This window comes from Marmota monax, unplaced genomic scaffold, assembly GCF_021218885.2.
Source record: "Marmota monax isolate L192 unplaced genomic scaffold, Marmota_monax_Labrador192_F-V1.1 WCK01_AAM20220418_F8-fsc00006, whole genome shotgun sequence".
Taxonomy (NCBI): Eukaryota; Metazoa; Chordata; class Mammalia; order Rodentia; family Sciuridae; genus Marmota; species Marmota monax.
The window spans coordinates 17393189-17414975 of record NW_026693712.1 but is presented as its reverse complement, the minus strand read 5'-3'; the positions used below and the strand labels follow the sequence as shown (position 1 = coordinate 17414975).

Sequence of the window (21787 nt, the reverse complement as noted above, 5' to 3'; positions counted from 1 at the left end):
TTCAATCCCCAGTGCCACAAAAATAAGTAAATAAACAAATACAATAAAGGCATACTATAAAACTAGAAAGAAAATGTTTTAAATCTAACAATTTTCCTATGTACACGTATGAACATACCTATGTGAATTCCACCACCATGCCAACCCACAAAGGATCCTAATTAGAATAAGATATATTTCATGCTTGTATAATTTTATCAAAATGGATTCTACTGCCATGTCTAATTAAGAACCAATAAAAATAAAAGAATTATTGAAACAAAGATTTAAAAAATTAAAACATGTCTCTCAGTGAATATATACAGTATTGGGGGATATGAGCAACAGGTAATTTATATTTTACTATGAAAAGTGCATACTAGAGTACGCATGGGATTATAGTTACTAAATGTGAGAAACATCCACATCCATATCCAGTGTTGTGCAATGACTAAAAGTGGGAAGCACAGAGTACAGGCAAAGCCACAAGAGTCACTTAAACTAGATATGAGGTCAAGAAAAACTTGCTGTATGTGATAGTTGAGACTCAGAGTCTTCCAGGTAGAGTGAACCACCTTGTTAAAAGGCACTCAGGCCTAGGTAAGAAAGAGTAAAAACTCCTTGAAAAAATGTAAATAGGTGCAGGATGGATTAACAGTATAGTAAAGGCATGTGGTGAACTTAGGCTGAAGAGGTAAGTGGAAAATTCATAATCTTACACATTTTCTTAAGAGACATAAAACTTCAACCTGAGAGCAAAGATGTACCACCCAAGATTTCAGACATGGAAGTGACATGATTAAATGTTAGAAAGATCATTTGGGGCCAAGGATGTGCAATAGTGTAAGCCTGCAATCCCAGCTCCTCAGGAGGCTGAGACAGGAAGCTCATCAGTTGGAGGCCAGCCTGGGCATCAGCAAGATTCTGACTCAAAAATTTAAAAAGCTGGGGATGAGACATAGTTTCATAATTGAGTGCCTGCCTAACATGTGAGGTCCTGGGTTCAATCCCTAGTACTAGGGGGAAAAAAAAAAGCAGATGGTAAAACGTTTATACACACACACAGGAAGCTATTGTCATTTACTAAGCAAGAGACAAAATGGATTGAAATAAGACAATAGCAGTGTGATTGAATGCCTGAATGCTCTTTATAAATAGTGAGGGAAAGGCAGAAGTCAAACCTTATAGCCCAAATTTCTAGATTCAACAGTTGGGGTGGATGGTAGTGGCATTTATTTTCACTGAAATACAAGAAGGGCAAGTTTTCAGGAAAAGATGAGTTCTGTTTTGAAAATGTAGAGTTGCAGTACCTGAGTGATACTTTCATGTGATTCCAGTAAACAGCTGAATATACTAAATCTGAAGCTCAGAAGAGATCAGGCTTAGAAATGTGTATTTGAGAATCAGCAGTTAATAACTGAACAGTGAGATCAGTAGGCTATTCTGTTAATGTAACCAGCATCTTTTCAATTTTGATGAAACTCATCTGTCACTGAGTCATAGGAACTTTCTTGAGATCTTGATAATTATCTGATAAAAGATCCACTGGAAAGCCAAGTAAGGTAGTAAGGTTTCCTATGTTATCTTATTAAATAGTAGCAAATTACCTAGATGTACTAAAATTGGAATTTGTCTCCTTCCACAGTAGCATATTAAGAAAACCTCCTTTTTATTATTTTCAAACAAGAAAAAATTCCAAAACCTAAATATTGAGGGAAATCTTATTTAAGCATCCATTCTATATTGAAGTCTTAAACTTGTGAAAAAAAATTTGGTAAAACAAAATGATCAGCTGTGAGAAAAATTACCCCTGTGAAAGTTCCAAATATCAGCAATTATGATTGTAGACTTGAAGTCTGTTTTTTTTTTGTTTGTTTGTTTGTTTGTTTTTTTGTAGTTCTGGAGATCAAGCACAGGGCCTTGTGCATGCATGTGAGGCAAACACTCTACTGAGCTATATTCCCTTCCCTGGTTAAATTATTTTTAAAAACACCTCATCACTAATGGTTCCTGACAAACAGAAAATTTAAATGAGCCTAAACACACTTACTTCAACACATCCACTAAGGCTTTTTATATACCAATCTGTCAGAAATGTAACAATTCCACATTTTATCACTGATTTTTTCCAATGTAGCTCTGAAGAAGAGGCTTTTGAGATTGGAAAATTTAAGTGAATATGAAAATTAAGAAAATTTGATTACCAGACCACTGTACTTACTTCTTTGTGGGCAATTTTGATGAAACAACAAGGATCCCTTTAGTTATCATATTAAATAATAGAAGGAATTAAATTGAAAAGAATTAGGAATAGAATCTTAGTCCCCAACAATGGAATTGTTCATTAGACTGTCATTGCTTTGTTTCCAGTATTATATGGAGATAAGTTTAAGGTTAGTGCTTTTTGAAAAGGGCAGAAACAATCCTTCATCTATAAAAATTAGGATAGTTTAGGAAGGCTATTTACCTATGTTCCCCATCTCCATATGTAACAGGTGTATTGGAACCTTATAAAGCAGATGGTGTTTCCAATTTCTTTGCCCCTACAACATTCCTTTTTCTGAAAACCCAACAGAACTGCTTCTTTACCTGCAAAATAGGATCACATTCTTCAGTCCTTAAACTCCTCCAAGAACCCACCTTGATTCCCACCACCCATAAAAGAACAAGATACATTATAACATGAAAATTAGTTGCTTTTATTTACTATTAGAAACAATTTTATGAAAATGACTTGCATCCCTTCATGTGGGGAATTGCTTTAAGAAGCTAAGAAAATAGGTAATGTATGAAAAACATATGTAAATAGCTGCCAACAGATCAATTTCTTCCTATTGATCTCAGATAGCAAAAGAGAAAATAACAGCTTCTGTAAAATAAACAGGAGCAAGTCCTGCAAATGAAACTATGATTAAAGCTAAATTGTTCAAATCACTGATTTTATGACTTTCCAAAAGCAACGGTCTATGCAATCTTACTTCCTAAAGAATAAACACATAGCAAAGTAGCTCTTAAAAAAAAAAAAAAACTTCTGAGATAATTCAACATAACTTCTAACATTAGAGGGAATGGGAAGTACTGAAAAGTCTTAATATCCAAATGATGAAACCAAGACCTTCCAGTCTCAGGACTGAAATTAAGTATCAATACTCTTCATCACTTCTCTAAAAGTGATTCTAATTCTTCTTGCAAAGAACTAAGCTGCTCCTTTTCTCGGTCTTCCTTTTGTTTGAGTTCATCTAACACAGCCTGGAACCTGTTCTTGAGAGCCAGGTTTTCCACTTTCATGATGAGATCCTCTTGTCGTTTTGCTCTGTCCTGGGTCTCTTGGAGCTTGCCTTTCATATTATCAATCTGTTTCTGAATTCCCATAACCAGTTGATTGGTTCCTTCATTTTCTTGATGTTGTTCATCTGATTCATTTAGCTTATCCTGTAGCTGTCTCTCCAGATCTTCTTCAGTGTCAATGATGTTTATATCTTCTTCATCTTGATGTTGTGTCTCATCTTCATCTTCACTGCTGCTGCTGAGATCATTGAATATCTCTCGAAGCTCATCATGTTCCAATGAGTCATGGCCCTGTCTATGGCCAGACATTCCTGGAGATGAGATATCAAGGCCTTGATTTTCTGTCTCTTTTGTTTCATCTTCAGCAATTATTTCCCAACGAGTACTGACAGCTTCAGCATCTGTACTCAGCAACCGCTTCACTTCTTTTTCCACATCTGGAGATTCAATATACTTCTTCTTTGCTGTCTTCCGGAACCTTCTCTTTCTGACATTTTTCAGTGGCAGAGTAATTCCATGGTTCCAGACAAACTTTTTCTCTTTGTCCTTATCTTTTTTCTTGTTTGCTTTGGGATCAGTAGTAGCAACTGGTTCTTCCACAGGAGGATACAGGTCACCATCAACTGTGGATACAAGCATCTGACAGATATCGGCTGTCTTGTAAAAGGTTTTCTTGTCAATGGTTTTCAAGCTTTCCATAACACATGGCAGATCTACCAATTTTGAGGCCAATGGAACCCGGTCCACTCTAACAATTCCATGACGGCCATCGGGGTGTAACTCAATTGTCAGTCTGTCCTTGAGGTTGACATGGCCAGACTGTACTGCTCTCCTCACTGTAGAGGCGTATTCTGGAGGTAGGCGTAAGATAAACTGGCTCTCTAGTTCATGAGGAGCGTCATCTTTGCTCTTACTCATCTTTACTTCTTTGTGGCTCACTTCTCCTCTAATAAACACTTGTTGCACTAAAAAGTTCCAGCTACTGCAACTGTTAAAAAGATCAGTGTGTTATGAACTGAAATCTTTAATTACAAGAGTTCTAAGTAGAAAAGCAGCTAAGCAGAATAGCAAGTAAGCGTCTAAGTTGACTTAATAAGCCACAAGTCTTCTCTCTAAGGTGATAAGAGCGCGGGATGTTATTGACACTTTGGCTTATTCACAAAGTTCTTAAGTCTATTAGATGCAATGCCAAGTTCCAACCTCTAGATGCCGCTGCCGGACAAAGCAGACAGAGCAAGCAAGACAGCAAGCAGAAAGCAAATGGCGGCTCCCGCGGAGTGGATTTTCGGCACAGAAAGCAAGGCCCAGCAAACAATCCCAATCCACAAACTCTCCCGGAATAAAAAATATTCAAAAGCCGGGCGCAGTGAGCTTTCTTCGCCTCCGGTACTTACAATCCACTGCTGATTACACATTCAGCTTCTCTGCCCGGAGCCAAGCGAAAGAGGAAGCAGATGGGAGCAAAGCGCCAGCGGCTCTGAGCAGCAAAGCCTCCGGGAGCCAAGCGTCTCCTTTTCGATCTCTTTGTTCTTCCTGCTGCTTGGCAAAGTGATACGCTACAGATTAACGGTGAAAGGAGCTCTAACAAGCTGCGCAAAATCTCGCCTAAAGCCGCTGCTCTGAGCCAAATGCTCAGCACTTCAGCAACCCCCTGTTCGCAGCGGCGGAGAAGAAATTGACAGCTCGCCAGAGCGGAAGTATCTGCTGCCTCAGCGCGCGCAGCCGCAATGACGCTGTCCTGCGCAATCTCTTCTCTTCGGGAGAAAACTTAAGGGCGGAAAATGACTTCAGAAGAGGCTTGGTTTGGAAAATAAAAGATGTCTGTTCCAAGAAAGACAAATTTGCTCCCCGCTAAGTCAGCACTTTTACCGAATCGCTGTGGGGCGGGATAGCTTCTAGTCTTCCGGGTGATTACCGGAGATAGGGGATTCTTGCAGAAAGCATCTTTGCTACTGAAAACATCTCAGATCCTCCCTTGGGTGTATCCAATCTGGTGCAGCTACAAGAATTTGTAACTAACCACAAAATGGATTTTAAAGTGCCTGAACCAATGGAGTGATGAGGATTTGCTACCTACTATATGATTCTATATGTCTGTATTTTCTTAATTTTGAAATTGCCTGGAGGGGAACTAAGCCTCTAGGTTTATTTCTATTTTGGAGGACTCCAAAGGACCAGAGGTGATTTTTCTTTTTAATGTGCTTGATTGAGCTATAAATGTAAACAGAGAAGTTAGTGTTCTTTGGGAAGCAGAGGTTTATTAAGGACAGAATTGTCTGATAGAAGGTCTGATTAAAGTGTTGTATATAATTGAAATATTATGCCTTGTCTCTCAAGTAATTTTAAGTTCCTTTGGGATATTTTTCACATTAGCTTTATGGTTTTGCTGTTTTCTGCTCTCTGTTCTATGGATGTCAGGTTTTCATCAATATGTATTTATAATACTTTGGTATAACTTTAACAGCTTCCACTTCTTTATATCCATTTTCACTTATTTTTTTAGGATATGTTTGTTAGAGCATCAAAGTCATTTACATTTTCTTCCCCAGCATGGTTAAAAAAGTAATTTCTATCCTCTAAAATATTAATAACAACTTCATCTAAATCAACATAACTCTTTTAAATGTGATTAAGATTTCCAAAATTCCCTATATTTTTTATTTATTTACTTTTCTTCCTTATACTAGATTCAAGCCTCCTTGGTAGTAAGCTTTTCTGTATTGCTCATTGTGTTCCAGTGCCTAGTATGATAATATAGGAGATACACAGACCAAATTTTTTTTTGCTAATAGAATGAAATATCTGATCCATCTAGAAAGAACATGAATATAATCTAAATCCTACAATGATTTGTGAGAGAGAAGAGGTTGAATGTCACCTTAAAATGAGATAGATCCACTTTTCTATAGATTTCCTCTCTAAGGATGGTGTCAATTGTTATGAGGAACTTGCCACCAGTTTGATTTTTATGTTGACTTTAAAGGAGAAATTATGACCTTTCAAGTAATTACATTATTTCTTTTTGTTCCATAAAGTGTTGAAGAATGTTTTCTGTCTGCTTCATCTAAAGTTTCCAGGATGATCTATGTCTTCTCTTTTGAAGATGAAACTTTTTCACTTGTGCTTAATTATGTCTGATTTTACTTATTCTATAGATATTAGAGTTTAACTTACTAACCTATGCATAGTGCTTTACTTAACTGTATAAAATGTGAAACTATGCTTATACATGAAAATACTCAAAAGTATTAAAAAAAAAGTTTTTTTAGTTGTAGGTGGACACGATATCTTTATTTATCTATTTTTATGTGGTGCTGAGGATTGAACCCAGTGCCTCATGCATGCAAGGCAAGTGCTCTACCACTAAGCTACAACCCCAGCTCTAATCCAAACGTTGGATTTTCATTTCTTAGAGTTTTATTATGCTCATATATTTTTGTAACAGAAGGTAACTTGAAAATAAATTCTATGCAATTCTGATTGGCCAAATTTATGGCATATTTTAGTTAATTAATTTTTGAGATGGATGATTGTCTAAGATAATTAAAAGGATTAACTAAAGTTTTCCTAAAGTATCTGCCTCCTTCAATTCTGAAATATATTATCTGCTTTTGAGTTTTACACATTTTCTAAATGCTGTCTTTTGGGGAGTTATGTTTATGTTTACCCTAAAAGTAAAGCCTCTGCCATATTACTATCATCTTAAAATATAGTTGTTCTTTTCCCCAAAATCCATTAGAAATATAGAAACACTCTGAATTTATGAAAGAATTACTCTACTGTGATTGTTCCATGAATATCTGTAAAACCAGTGAATGGAAGATTGGAGAGAGCAGTAAATTCCCCAGTGCAGTAACAAGTCTTCCGAAGGCTTCTTTTGTATTATTAAGGAGTATGACAGGACACTGCTAATCCTGTTTGTTTGAAAATTCTCTTTAATAAACTTTCAAGTTCCTTAAAGAGCTTCTTTTTCTTTGGAGACGATGGAAGAAGTACTGCTTATATTTGGGGGGTAGAAAATTATGGAAGTTAAAAAATAGCAAACATCCCTCCAAAAAGCAAACTTCTCTATTGCTATATTACCATATATTTTAAAAGTAAAAAGCAGGTTAACAGTTCCTATATCAAGTAGATGCTTCTATTAAAAAATATATAAAAACTTAACCAATAGTGGTTTAAACAATAAGAAAATCTATTGTCTCAAAAACCAAGTAGACTAGAGTATCCTGTCCAGTAAAAATCTAATGTGGGCTCCATATGTGAGCCACAGATGTAATTTTAAATTATATAGGGGATGGGGGTGTGGTTCAGTGGTAGAATGCTTGCCTAGAATGCATGAGGCCCTGGATTTGAACCACTGCATCAAAATTTATTAATCAATTAATTGATTAGTAGCCACATTAGAGTGGCGAAAAGAAACAAGTGAAATTAATTTCAATAACTATATACCTAAAATACTAGCATAACATAATTTATATAAAAATTATTATTGATACATTTTACATTCTTGTATTTTACTAAATCTTCAAATCTAGTGTGCATTTTACACTTATAACTCAGTTTAAAGTAGCCATTTTTCATGTGCTCAATAACCACATGTAGCAGATGATGATCCTTGAAGAATAATTGCCTTGGGGCATGATACAATCATGACTAACACAAACTGTTTTTCTCTTCTAATTTTGAAGAATAAGTGTCTATTTACACTTTTTTTATTATCCTTTCAGTCTGCCCTCTTCTCCTTTTAAATGTCCAAGAGTTGTGGTCACAAGAAACATGTTGGCAGTGACTGAAAAACTCCTTACTAGTCCATGACAAGAGTAGCCTTCCCTAAACCAAAGTCTTTTGATTGGATTGCACTGACTTGGTCATGGATCTATCTATGACTCAATAATGCCTACTGAGAAAATATGCTATGACTTTCTTAAAATTGTGAGGCGATTATATTTGGTAATATGGGAATGGAATCTACTGATAACTATTAGGCAGAGGTCAAGGATCCTGCTGAACATACTGAAAGGCACAGAACAGTCCCCACACCACAACAAAGAATTAGCTGTCTCTAAATATTAGCAGAGTTGCCAGGCACAGTGGTGTACACCTGTAATCCCAGTGGCTCTGGAGGCTGAGACAGGAGAATTGTGAGTTCAAAACCAGACTCAGCAACAGTAAGGCACTAAGCAACTCAGTGAGACCCTGTTTCTAATAAAATACAAAATAGGGCTAGGGATGTGGCTCAGTGGTTAAGTACCCCTGAGTTCAATCCCTAGTACCAAAAAGGAAAAAAAAAAAAGAGTTGAGAGATCCTACATTAAGCTTATTATTTAAGCCTGTATCCCTCAGTGAGGGATTCTTGGTTTATATTGATCAGAATCTACTACAGCTATGAATAGATTAAACTTCCCTTTAGGTATATGGAGGGTGGACACCAAAACTAAAAGGAAATATTAAAAGAAAGGAAAGGGGACTGACAAACCAATAATATCAATGAAATACAAAAAAAGGCTGGGGATGTGGCTCAGTGGTTAATTGCCCCTGAGTTCAATACCTGGTACCAAAAAAAGTATATACATATTGAAAACTATTAATAGGCATCAAATTTAAATTCTTATATCTAATTATATAATGCAATTACTGGTGATTTTAGTTTTATAAGTATTTTCTACATTTTTATAGAGCAAATTTATTGTGTTGAACTTGTGGTAAACTTTTCTTTTAATAATGTACAATTCTTTTTCAATGAATAATTTCTCTAGTAACCTTTTTTTTTTTTTTAAGAAGAAGAAGCTTCAGTATTATATTGTCTTCTTCAAAAACAGAATATCAAGGTCTGGGGATGTATCTTAGTGACAGAGTGCCTGCCTAGCATGCATGAGGCCATAGTTTGATCCCCAGCACAAAGGGCAAAAAAGAGACAAGGGGAAAAATTCTGCAAGAATCTTAAGTTAACATTTAATAAACTAAAACGTTTGGTTTAGATTCTGTGGAAAGACTTTTATTTTATTTTGTCCAACTTAAATCGTGATTTGCACCCTTTCATACTAAAGCAAATAAATTTGCACCCTTTCATACTGGTAATCTACAAGTCCCTAAAATTAAGCAAATAATGTTCCGGAAATAACATGTGGGACATTTCATTCTGGGCCTCTGGGTGCCGCTGTCGGCCAGCCAGTAGCTGGAGTGAAGCAAAACAATCCACTGGCGACTCTGACACAGCCAACTGTGTTTTGAGAAATATCTCAGGAGAAGAATGCAGTCCTCTCCCCAATAGTCTGTTCCAAATAGGTCCCAAACGTCAGGATATTTAATGACCCTGACCCTGAGTGAGCCGCTGCACCTCCACTTCCACCCCAGAGCGCCTTTGTAATCCGGAAACAGAGAGCAACCGCAGCGAGGGTATTCGGGTCTGAGCAGCACCGGGAACAAAAGAGGAAGAAGCCCTATCCATACACCGGCAGCTGGCAGCGCACAGGAAGCGCGATTTCCCTGCCTGCTGACTTTATACTGCCAAAAAACTTGGTGATATTCTTGGAAAGAAGTCTGTGATTCTAAATGTGGGGAATCTGCATCTCGGTGACCAGAAACTACTGGTAAGTGCTGATAATCCTCTTACCTACCAAAGAAAGCAGAGATCTACTTGAGAATGACAGGATGGATATAGCAGAAATGCCTAAGGAAGTGTCTAAGCCACTCGAATTTGAAAATCAAATTCACTGAAAATCAGATGAAAGTTTTTGATTCATACATAGTCATCCTGGATATAAATGATAATATAATGGCTTTTGGTACAAACATTTTGTTTTGGAAATTCTGGAAAACAGCTTAATTGGTTCATTGTTTAAAGCCATCAGATTTGGATATTGGTAGTAACTTTAACTTTATTAGATTAGTTTCAACAACCATTCCTCCAACTCCCAGAACTAAAGGAGAGCACTCAAGCAATAAATATTCTGAATTGCTATTGAAGAAACCTTGGAGCAGAGAACCAGAGCTGCCACTTCTTAGTGGTGAGCATGGGACAGAACAGCTCTAAGCAAGAGAAAGCATTGGATGCAAATGTCAGACCTTGCATATTGGACCATGACATACAGGGTAGAGCCCAGCCTGCAGAACATACCCTTCACCACCTTGAATTCTTCGAGTGATCCTCCTTGATCTGATGACATCTTTAAGGTAGAGTTCTCCTACACTTTCTGCACAGTCTTGCAGAGCATACAGAATATACCTGCTGCTCCAAAATTACAGTAATGCTTGAATTTGAAAAAAAAATGACAGGAACAGCATGAGATAGAAAATTAAGAGTGGAAGAGCTCGGGAGCTATTTCAGAGTCCTAGTTGAAATGAAGATCCAGAACTATAATGCAATACAGGTGACTCTCAGCCAGGTGTCTAGTCCTATTAGAGATTAGAACTGTGATTGCCTAACCAGAACAACAGAACTGACCACCCTGCTTAAATGAAGAGGTAAAAATTCGTGTAGGGAGGAATGATCCCATTGGCAAAAAATTCACCTCCAAGAATTAGTATGTAATTATTTGTTACCTACTGATGGAATTCTAAGCTGGAAGAAGATTCTAATCTACAATGTCACTATCAGAGTCCCTCCCATGTCCCCCAAAATAAGCTATCCTTGTCCTCCAGCACAAGCCTCACCCTGCATGCTTTGAAAATGCTCTGGTTTTCTGAAGGCCTCCTTTTTGATCCAGGTGACCAGGAATACCCACAGAGACCTTTATCAAACAATTTAGCACTTCTGACCAGGTCTTAGGGCTCTCCATACCTCCTATTTCTTCCTGACCAGAGATCTGGCACTGAGAGGCACTGTTGTCCTATGTTAGTGAGTGCAAAATGCAGTGGTGTTCATTGATACTAACTTTGAACTGATTCTGGGAGTAGTGATCAGGGTTTAACAGGCTCAGTGTCATCCTGAGCCTCCCTGTAATGGTGAATAACTTCTTTGAAAGTGCAAGGAGGATGCTATCAGGAGCTACAGCTAGATGAGGCCTTCTTTGACACTGCACTGCACACTACAGTCCTGGTTATCCAGTTACCAAAGTGGAGACCAACTGGGAACAAGAGTTGACTGTTCTACCACATATTTCAGGCCAGCTAACTTAGTTCTTCAACCTAGGGATTCACATTAGTTATGTGTGTATTATGCTGCTAATAGTAACAGAGACAGAGTTTTCTGGTCACCTCCCACAGTGACAAATCATCACACTGTGTCTGGTATTGGCCAACAGTTATCAGAAGTTGCTGCTAGAAACCGCTGCCAGACAGGCAGAACTTAAGTCTTACCTTGCTCTTGGTACTCTTCTTCACAAGGACTCCGGATATCACCCTACACCAGCAACACTCCTGTAGCCCTGACAGTAGGGGATACTTTCAGCCTGGCCTCTAGTCCAAGATAGGATTTGGACTTGCCCCCAATTTAAAAGAAGAAGTTTGCTTCCCTTCCTACAATCTCTGTGTGGTTTCAAACATAAAATTTTTGTTCCTTAAAATTAATTCAAGCATCTTTCAACTAGATATTCTCTATAGTGTCAGCAAAAAAGAAGCCTTAAATGTTACATTGGATTCAAATGTATTCGTGTGAGTTTTAATATATTTATTTAGTACATCCTTTTGTAAATCATCACTGTTTGTCTTCTGTTGTTGAGTGTAGGGGGCACTTCAAGTTTAACTTTCTGGTTTTATGTGTATTTTGATTTGTCTCATTTGCTCACAATTCACTCAGAGAAAAGTTTTGTGTGCAATTAGTGTACGTTGTGTAAAGTTATGGGGGTACCTATTAAAGAGTTCCTTCCTTGCAATATTGAAGGAGGCTTATTGCATCTTCAAATTACTACTACCCTTGGGCTTCATATACTTGTTTTTTAAAAATTGAGAAACTGGGGCTGGGATTGTGGCCAGTGGTAGACCACTTGCCTAGCATGTGTGAGGCAATAGTTTGATTCCCAGCACCACATGTGAATAAATAAAATAAAGTCCACTGACAACCAAATAAATATTTTTTAAAAATAAGAAACTGCACAATTGGTTTAACAAGAACAAAAATTCTCTTAATGATTCCTGTGGCCTTTGATTATTTCTTTCCTCATATTCTGAATCTTTCTTAAAAATGATGTCTAAGTGTTGGCTGCCAGGATCTGGCTCAAGTTGTTCTTGAAAATGTTCCTGAAAACTCTGGAGTGCAGAGAGCATATCATTTAATGGTTGGATAAAGATAAACAACTCACTCTAAGCCTGAGACATTTTAGATAGTAACCTTTTTCTAATACTGCAATGAGTAAAAGAAAGAAGCCAATGTTCTCATTTTCTTAATTAAAAAATACTGCTATTTAAGAAAACCAATTTCTTTGTAGAAAATATTGTGTGATTATTAGAGAATAACACTATCCTTATAGACTGCCTTAAAATAAAGATTGTGGCCTTTTTTCTTTTCACTTATGAAGAATATTGTCATACCTGTCTCTTAAATTTGAGTTCTAAATTATATATTCATGTAATGTTTGTAAATGAAATTCCAAGAGCCCAAGTTATCTTAGTCAAAATATATTAGCTTTGGATGAATTTAATTTTTTAAAAAGCCCCACAATATATAGACACTTCCAAAAGAGAAGAAAAATATGGATCGAATTAAAACATCATCTTCAAAATCCCAAGGATTTTGTGAATATTCAAAGCACGATGGAAAAGAAACAGTGTGATCCAATTTTTGAAAGTTTAACTTACATTCTAAAAGCTTTTCTCCCTCCAATGTTTTTCATCCTTCAAAAAGAAATTGCTTTGTGTGACCTGACAAATTATCAAGTAGTCAAGATATACAACAGAGCCAGTTGCGGTGACTCAGGCCGGTAATCCCAGCCATCCAGGAGGCTGAGGCAGGAGGATCATGAGTTCAAAGCCAGCCTCAGTAAATGCCAGTCGCTAAGCAACCCAGTGAGACCCTGTCTCTAAATAAAATTCAAAATAGGGCTGGGGATGTGGTGCAGTGGTCCAGTGCCCCTGATTCCTCCTAGCAGAAAAAAACATATACAACAGAAAAGGTGGAGGGACAGTTTTCTCCTCTTTGTGGTATGAGAAAGTTCTTAACCCTTATTCCCTGAATGGCAAACAGAGAAAGCAGATAACTTGGCAATACTGGGATTCTCCCACATATTGCAATTGGGTCACCTTTACATACTTTTAAGTGAACATCGCTTCTCCTTTTCTTACATATATGGTAAATGATTAATTATTCCCTTTACAGTAAGCTAAGATTTAGGAAAACATGTTATCAGGTGAACGAAAAAGCTTTTCTAGGAGTGCAGTAACTGGTTAGAACTCTGGGCGTCGCTGTTCACCAATCTGGCAATACCAGCACTACACGCACGCCCAATTTAAAAAAAAAAAAAAATTGTTCCTCTTTAGACCTTCATCACTTGCCACGAAATAAAAGTGTCTATCTGAGGCTGCCCAAACCCTAATTCTGGATGACTCTGTGTTCGGAATTGTCTTGAAAATTGAGGTAATGTAGCCTCTGAAAAGCAGAGAAAGGATACCCTTTGATGCTAGACTGAGAAATTACGAATCCAGAGAGCAATGGCGATTCCGGCGAAGCTGACCCGCTGCAGCGGGATGGTGATGCTGTGCCTTTTTCTGGAGCTGCTGTTGGCAGCCAGTGCCAGGAATATCCTATACTCAGTGCCAGAAGAAACAGACAAAGGTTCCTTCGTGGGCAACATTGCCAAGGACCTGGGGCTGGAGCCCCAGGAGCTGGCGGAGCGCGGAGTCCGCATCGTCTCCAGAGGTAGGACGCAGCTTTTCTCTTTGAACCCGCGAAGCGGCAGCTTGGTCACCGCAGGCAGGATAGACCGGGAGGAGCTCTGTGCCCAGAGCGCACGGTGTCTGGTGAGTTTTAACATCCTTGTTGAGGATGAAATGAAACTTTTCCCTATTGAAGTAGAAATAATTGATATTAATGACAACACTCCACAATTCCAGTTTGAAGAACTGGAATTTAAAATGAATGAAATAACGACTCCAGGTACCAGGATCCCTCTTCCTTTTGGGAAAGACCTTGATGTGGGTATGAACTCACTCCAGAGCTACCAGCTCAGTTACAACCCTCATTTCTCCCTGGATGTGCAACATGGACCTGATGGGCCCCAACATCCAGAGATGGTGCTGCAGAGTCCGCTAGACAGAGAAGAAGAAGCTGTTCACCACCTTGTGCTCACTGCCTCTGATGGGGGCAGCCCAGTTCATTCAGGGACCGTCCGCATTCGTGTTCAGGTGGTGGATGTGAATGATAACCCTCCAGCCTTTACTCAGGCAGAATATCAAACGAGTGTCCCTGAAAATGTCCCACTAGGCACCCAGTTACTCATGGTAAATGCCACTGATCCAGATGAGGGAGCCAATGGAGAAGTAACATACTCCTTTCATAATATAGACCACAAAGTGGCCCAAGTATTTCAGTTGAATTCATACACAGGAGAAATATCAAATAAAGAACCACTGGATTTTGAAGAATACAAAATTTATCCAATGGAAATTCAAGCTCAGGATGGTGCTGGACTCATGGCCAGAGCTAAGGTGCTAATCAAAGTTTTGGATGTAAATGATAATGCCCCAGAAGTGAGTATCACTTCTGTTACCACTGCAGTCCCAGAAAATTTTCCTCCTGGGACCATAATTGCTCTTATCAATGTGCATGACCAGGACTCAGGAGAAAATGGTCATATCACATGCTCCATTCCTGAAAATCTACCTTTTAAATTGGAAAAGTTAGTTGATAATTATTACCGTTTAGTAACAGAAAGAACACTGGACAGAGAACTTACTTCTGAGTACAACATCACAGTAACAGCAACAGATCAGGGAAATCCAACTCTGTCTACCCAAACTCACGTTTTGCTCCTAGTGACAGACATCAATGACAATCCCCCGCTTTTCTATCAGGACTTCTATTCTATCTACATTCCTGAAAATAACCCCAGAGGGGCCTCTATCTTCTCAGTGAGAGCCCAGGATATCGACAGCAATGAAAATGCTCAAATCACTTACTCCCTGGTGGAGGACATCATTCAGGGAGCACCTTTGTCCTCCTACCTCTCCATCAACTCTGACACTGGGGTCATTTACACATTGCGATCTTTTGACTATGAACAGTTCCAGAACTTGCAACTGAGAGTGACAGCCCAAGATAGTGGGAACCCACCACTCAGCAGCAATGTGTCACTTAGCCTATTCATCCTGGACCAGAATGACAATACTCCAGAGATCCTGTACCCTGTCCTTCCTACGGATGGTTCCACTGGCGTAGAGCTGGCACCCCGCTCTGCAGAGCCTGGATACCTGGTGACCAAAGTGGTGGCAGTAGACAGAGATTCAGGTCAGAATGCATGGCTGTCCTATCGCCTGCTCAAGGCCAGTGAGCCAGGGCTTTTCTCAGTGGGGCTGCACACAGGTGAGGTGCGTACAGCAAGGGCCCTGCTAGACAGAGATGCTCTCAAGCAGAGTCTTGTGGTAGCTGTCCAGGACCATGGCCAGCCCCTTCTTTCAGCCACAGTCACACTCACCATAGCTGTGGCAGACAGCATCCCTGACATCCTGGCAGACCTGAGCAGCATCAGTACCATTGCCAACCCTGAAGACTCAGACCTCACGCTGTACCTGGTGGTGGCAGTGGCTACTGTCTCCTGTGTCTTTCTTGCTTTTGTCACTGTGCTGCTGGCACTCAGACTTCGGCGCTGGCACTCAACACGTTTGCTCCAGGCAGCAGGCAGTGGGTTAGAAGGCATGCCTGCCTCACACTTTGTGGGCATAGAAGGAGTTCGTGCTTTCCTGCAGACCTATTCCCACGAGGTCTCCCTCACCACGGACTCCAGGAAGAGTCACCTGATCTTCCCTCAGCCCAACTATGCAGACACACTCATCAGTCAGGAGAGCTGTGAGAAAAAGGATTTTCTATCAGTACCGCAGTCTTTACTTGAAGATAAAAAGGAAATATTTTCTCAGGTAATCTTGTAGTAACTTTATAAACTATCTAGATTTAAGTAATTTTTTTTTACTTACTTACTTTCACTTTTTACTACAGTTTTTTTTTCTCATGTGCCCTAGTAGATTTCTATTACAATCATTGGAGAATCGTGATTAAACAGGATTACAATTTACATTCATTATTTATTATTATTTTCACATTGAAAAGACATCTGTAATCATAGGTAGGAGATAGAGAAGAAGAGTAGGTGTATAGTGCTGCATGTTCTTTTGGAAAGAGCACCATACTAGGAAATCAGGAAATCTAGCTTCTAACATTTTCTGGCTTGATTCTGGCCAAATTATTTCATTGTTTTGAGTTTATTGTCTTCTTATCTGAAAGAAATGGAGTTTATCTAGAAAAGGCTGGCCAATATTTAGAAGACTAATACTACTTTCTCATTTCCTTAAGTTATAAGCATCTGATAATTTATTTAAAGCAGATATCATCTGTCAGGATGTTGTAGTATTTTATTTAGCAACATTTGAAAAGGTGAAGATTGTCTAAAGTAGTATTTTCAGTTATGTTAATTTAAAATTACAGAAATTGATATAAGCTGCAATTTTAAATTGTTGTTGAATATCTTGGTCCTTTGTTTAATCTTTTATTATGAGATATTTTATGAATGCTGAAGAATACATCAATTTAAGTAATTTCCAAAATGAGGGACAAAGTGAACCACAGAAAATTTATCTTGCAACTTGAGAACTTTTAAAGCCTCCTTATTGTACATTATGCCTGTAATGAAAATGACTAACAAAAATCAAGTATATATTCCATTTTAAGTTGTATTAACTCAACAGGAAGAAATACATTGTAAAGGAGTAAGCCCAAAAGAAGTGATAGGAATACATTTTGATGATATTTGCCATCCTGACTTGTTTACAGACTCTAACAATTTATCTGTATATCCACATTCATGGCAACATTATTCACAACAGCCAAAAGGTGGAAGCACTCCCAAGTGCCCACTGACAGATGGATGGATAAACAAAATGTTATATATGTGTGTGTATACACACATGTACATCATATACATATATACAAATATACATACATACATGTATAAATACAGATTAAAAAGGAAGGAAAAGGGGGAAATTTTGCCGTAATGAGACACGATGAACATTAGAGACATTGTACTAGGTGAAATACCAGTCATAGAAGGACAAATACTGTAGGATTCCTCTTATATGAGGCTCCTACATTATTCAAATTCACAGAGACAAAAGTAGAATTATGGTTGCCAAGTGCTGGAGGGAGGGGAACAGGAGCTTGTGTTTAATACAGAGTTTCAGTTGGGGAGGATGAAACAGTTCTGGGGGTGAATAGTGGTGATAGTTACACAATAATGTAATATGATTGTATTTAATGTCACGAATCACAACTTAAAGTGATCAAAGTGGGAAATTTTGTTATATGTACTTTACTGCAAATTTTCAAGAAATCAAGTCCACTTACCCTGCTGGTAAGATGATGTTTTTTTAAAATCCACATGTAAAAGCTATGTGGAGAAGGAGAGGCCATGAGACTATAAAAACAGTCTCCCAGATACCTCAGTATACCAGCTGAGCCCAGTCCTCAGATGATGCTATACAGTGACCACAAGCAAGCTAGCAAAAGAACTGAAACAACTCATCCCGTCCCAGATGGAAGATTATTGAACAAATGAATCCAAGTTGTATTAAGCCACTAAATTTTAGGAATGGTTTATTATACAGCAAAGATAACTGAAGCAATGTGCATGTGACTTGACCCAGGAATGGTTTCTAGTTGATATCCTTGGCCTAGGAAAAAATTTGTATATATGGAGAGATGTCTAGTTTTTGCCTGTTGGTGCAATAACAAAGAGGAAAAAGAGGGAAGGAAATCAAAAGAAAAGAAAGTATCATGAAATAAGTAATTTAATACCCTATTATAGATAAACAGGAATACATTTTTATGATTTTTCACATTAATGTGGTTTTATACAGCAAATAAAAAGAATGTAACATAAATAAATTTCAAAATGTAATGATGAGGAGAAAGTGACTCACAGAATAAATATGGCATGCTACTATTGAATTTCAAATAAGCAAAAATGTATGGATGCAAGTATATGTAGTTAAAGAATAAAAACATGGAGCTGGAGATATAGCTCAGAGGTAGAACACTTGATATGGTCTTGGGATCAATCCCTAACACTGCAAAATATAAAATAAAAGCATGGATGGGAATAATAAATGTGGTTCTGTATCCTGGATGTTGATTAGTTCTACAGAGGGAGAAATGTGGCTGTTACTAAAAAAGAGTACAAAAATACCTCATCTCTTCCCATGGTTTCATTTTTAAAATTTCAGGAAAGAATTATAAATGGTCAATGCCTTTTTAGAAATGGAGTATTTACCTTAGTCTCAAAGTATCTCTCTGTAAGAAAGTTATTAATTACAAAGGGAAACACAATAATTTTACAATAGGGAGAGCTGGAAGTTACAAGGAAGTTACCCTAGTGATCAAAGTTAATATTAACAGTACTGGGACAAATATATCATGTACCTCCTGATAAGATGCACTGAGAAGAATACATCATCATTCCTGTAGTATTTGTGCTATAACCTGAATCTAATCAGGAAAAAGAATCAGATAAACCCTAATGAAAGACATTTTACAAAATGCTGACTAGTGTTCTTCAAAAGTATAAAGTCATGGAATATTTAAAAAGCCTGATAAACTGCCTCAGATTAAGTGCTACTAAAAAGACATAATTAAATGCAGTGTGTGGCCCTGGATTGGATCCTAAGCCAGACAATTTTTATTTTGCTTTAAAATGTCATTATTATAACAACTAACAAAAATCTGATAATTTTTATCATATTTTGGTAATGGTAGAATGTTCTTAATTCTAAAAAAATACAAGGAAGTATTTTAAAATGAAGTATCATGTCTGAAACTTACTCTGATTCTGGGGTGGCAGGGGAGAACATGAAACCAAAATGTTAATATTTGGGGAAATGTGAGTGAAGACATGAAATCCATATCCTCAGATTTCATGTCTGTCGATTCAACCAATCATAGATTGAAAATATTTGAAAAAAAAATTACATCTATATTGAACATGTACAGGCAATCTTGTCATTATTCCCTAAACAATAAAGTATAACAACTATTTATATAGCATTTACATCATATTAGGTATTATTTGTAATCTAGAGATGACTTAAAGTGTACAGAAGGATATACATGGAAATGCTATGCTATTTTATATACAAGACTTGAGTATCCTTAGATTTCAGTATCTACTAGAGCCCTAGAGCTAATCCTCCTCAGATATCAAGGGATAACTATACATGAGAATTCTTTGCGCTGTTTTTATAACTTTTCTATAAATCTGAAATTACTCAAAATAAGGTTTGAAAACCAATCTCATTTACATATGGCAACATGTCAAGATTTGATAAAGTCAACTGGTATGCACATAAACTTTGACCATTGTATTTTCTGTACTAGTCTGTATTTTTTAAATTTTTCAAATATATTTTTGAAATAAACATATTATACAGGAGTACATAAAAATGCAAAAGACACACATGTGTTGTATTTTATGCCCTTAGAAAAAATAAATATCAGGAAAAGGAATTAGCAACCTCAGACATCTTTGAATGATTGATTCCTAGGCTATGATGAGAACCCCTTCCTGCTCAAGTTTTATCTAATTAACAAAGCCATCTTCAGTTTCCATAACATTCCATGCTGTCTCTGAGATTCTAGAACATTATTCAAGCCTCTTTGTCTATCCAATTGCACTGTTTAGGATTCATCTCCAATCATGTCCTGGAAGTCTTTCTTGATCCCTAAATATAGGCTGAATAGCCTACCTCTGTATGCCCCCATTGCCCACCTTATGTCATAGCCGTTATTATACTCTATAATAAGACCTTCTTTACTATTGTGTGTCCTCTCCAATCTTTCAAGTTTCCTGAGAACAGGTTCATTGTTTCCATCTCCAGCCTGGATCAAATAAAGTGTGAAGTACATATGCCAAATTAAGGGTCTGATGATTCAGTAAATACAGATTTGGAACTTGAATCCGAAACCATCAAGCACAGAAATTCAAAACATATAACCTTAGAAGAAAATATAGCTAGTGTTTTTAAATGGATCTTTTTTTTTTTTTTGTCTCTGTACAAATAAGGGGTGGAAAATGTTTGAAACGAGAGCAACTGTAGAGTTAATTACTTGAGCATTCAATAATACTCTAGCAACTACTATCAAGGTCACATACACTTAGACCACTGTTATTAATTCTGAGAAGAAGAGTTCTAGCTTCAAAGATTTATTTCTAAAGTGTCTTAGGACTGTAATTGTCTTTAAAGCAATTTTTAAAAAGTCACAGCCAAACATCAACAAGATATAACCGGGATTTGCCTGAGCGGGTGCAGAAACTATCTAGGCCTCTGAGCGTCGCTGTTTACCACATAAGGAGTAAAAGGCAGGGAGACAACCAACCCAACAATACCGCTTCCACAACATAAAGGGCTGGCATTTGGTCCGCAAGCTCCGGGATGGCGAAGAAACTCAGTCCGGCAGCCCGTTAGTTCTCACCACGGAGACCTGGGTCTTGTAGGTGCTGGTTGTCTCAGACCCTGGGAAATAAAGATCGGCGGAATTCCTCACTGGATGCTGGAAGTGGACTTAAAAGAAAACACCGCGGCTCTGCAAAGGGAAATGGCGTCTCTGCAAAGGTCACTGCACTACAGAAGTCTGGTCCTGCTGTGTCTTCTCTTGGCCGACCTTTGGGAGGCAGAAGCTGGGCAAATTCGCTATTCTGTGCCAGAGGAGATCGACAAAGGCTCCTTCGTGGGCAACATTGCCAAGGACTTGAGCTGGGAGCCCCTGGTACTGGCAGAGCGGGGAGTTCGCATCGTCTCCAGAGGTAGGACACAGCTCTTTGCTTTGGACCCACGAAGTGGGAGTTTGATCACTGCAGACAGAATAGACCGGGAGGAGCTCTGCGCTCAGAGCGAGCGGTGTTTGGTGAACTTTAACATACTACTGGAAGATAAATTGACCATTTATTCAGTAGAGGTGGAAATAACAGATATTAATGATAATGCCCCTCGCTTTGGAGTAGAGGAACTGGAGCTAAAAATAAGTGAAATGAATACACCAGGATTCCGGATTCCTCTTAAGAGTGCGCATGATGCGGATGTAGGAGAGAATACCCTGAAGAAGTATGAACTCAACTCAAATGACCATTTTTCTCTGGATGTGCGAAGCGGAACTGATGGGAACAAATACCCCGAGCTAGTGCTGGAGCGTGCTCTGGATCGTGAGAAAGAGGCAGTTCACCATTTCATTCTGGTCGCTTCTGACGGGGGTGACCCGGTCAGATCTGGAACCTGCCGCATCCGTGTCAAGGTCCTAGATGCAAATGATAATGCTCCGGTTTTTACACAGCCAGAGTACCATGTAAGCGTTCCAGAGAATATGCCTGTAGGCACCCGGATACTCACA

General features: G+C 38.2%; 2 protein-coding genes across 2 annotated transcripts; one reads left to right on the top strand and one right to left on the bottom strand.

Moving 5' to 3' along the window:
- Positions 1-2654: 2654 nt before the first annotated feature.
- Positions 2655-4928, bottom strand: Taf7 (TATA-box binding protein associated factor 7). The gene is made up of 2 exons (XM_046460453.2): positions 4662-4928; positions 2655-4255 (listed from the first exon to the last, which is right to left on the bottom strand). The coding sequence occupies exon 2, from the start codon at positions 4183-4185 to the stop codon at positions 3136-3138; it is 1050 nt and encodes a 349-aa protein (XP_046316409.1). The 5' UTR covers positions 4186-4255; positions 4662-4928; the 3' UTR covers positions 2655-3135.
- A 7-nt stretch (positions 4929-4935) lies between these two features.
- LOC131424771 (protocadherin gamma-A1) lies at positions 4936-21132 on the top strand. The gene has a single exon (XM_058584273.1). The coding sequence runs from the start codon at positions 13852-13854 to the stop codon at positions 16282-16284; it is 2433 nt and encodes an 810-aa protein (XP_058440256.1). The 5' UTR covers positions 4936-13851; the 3' UTR covers positions 16285-21132.
- Positions 21133-21787: the final 655 nt, after the last annotated feature.

Coding starts and splice junctions, on each gene's coding strand:
- Taf7 (XM_046460453.2), bottom strand. CDS start 4,185: ATGAGTAAGAGCAAAGATGACGCTCCTCATGAACTAGAGAGCCAGTTT.
- LOC131424771 (XM_058584273.1), top strand. CDS start 13,852: ATGGCGATTCCGGCGAAGCTGACCCGCTGCAGCGGGATGGTGATGCTG.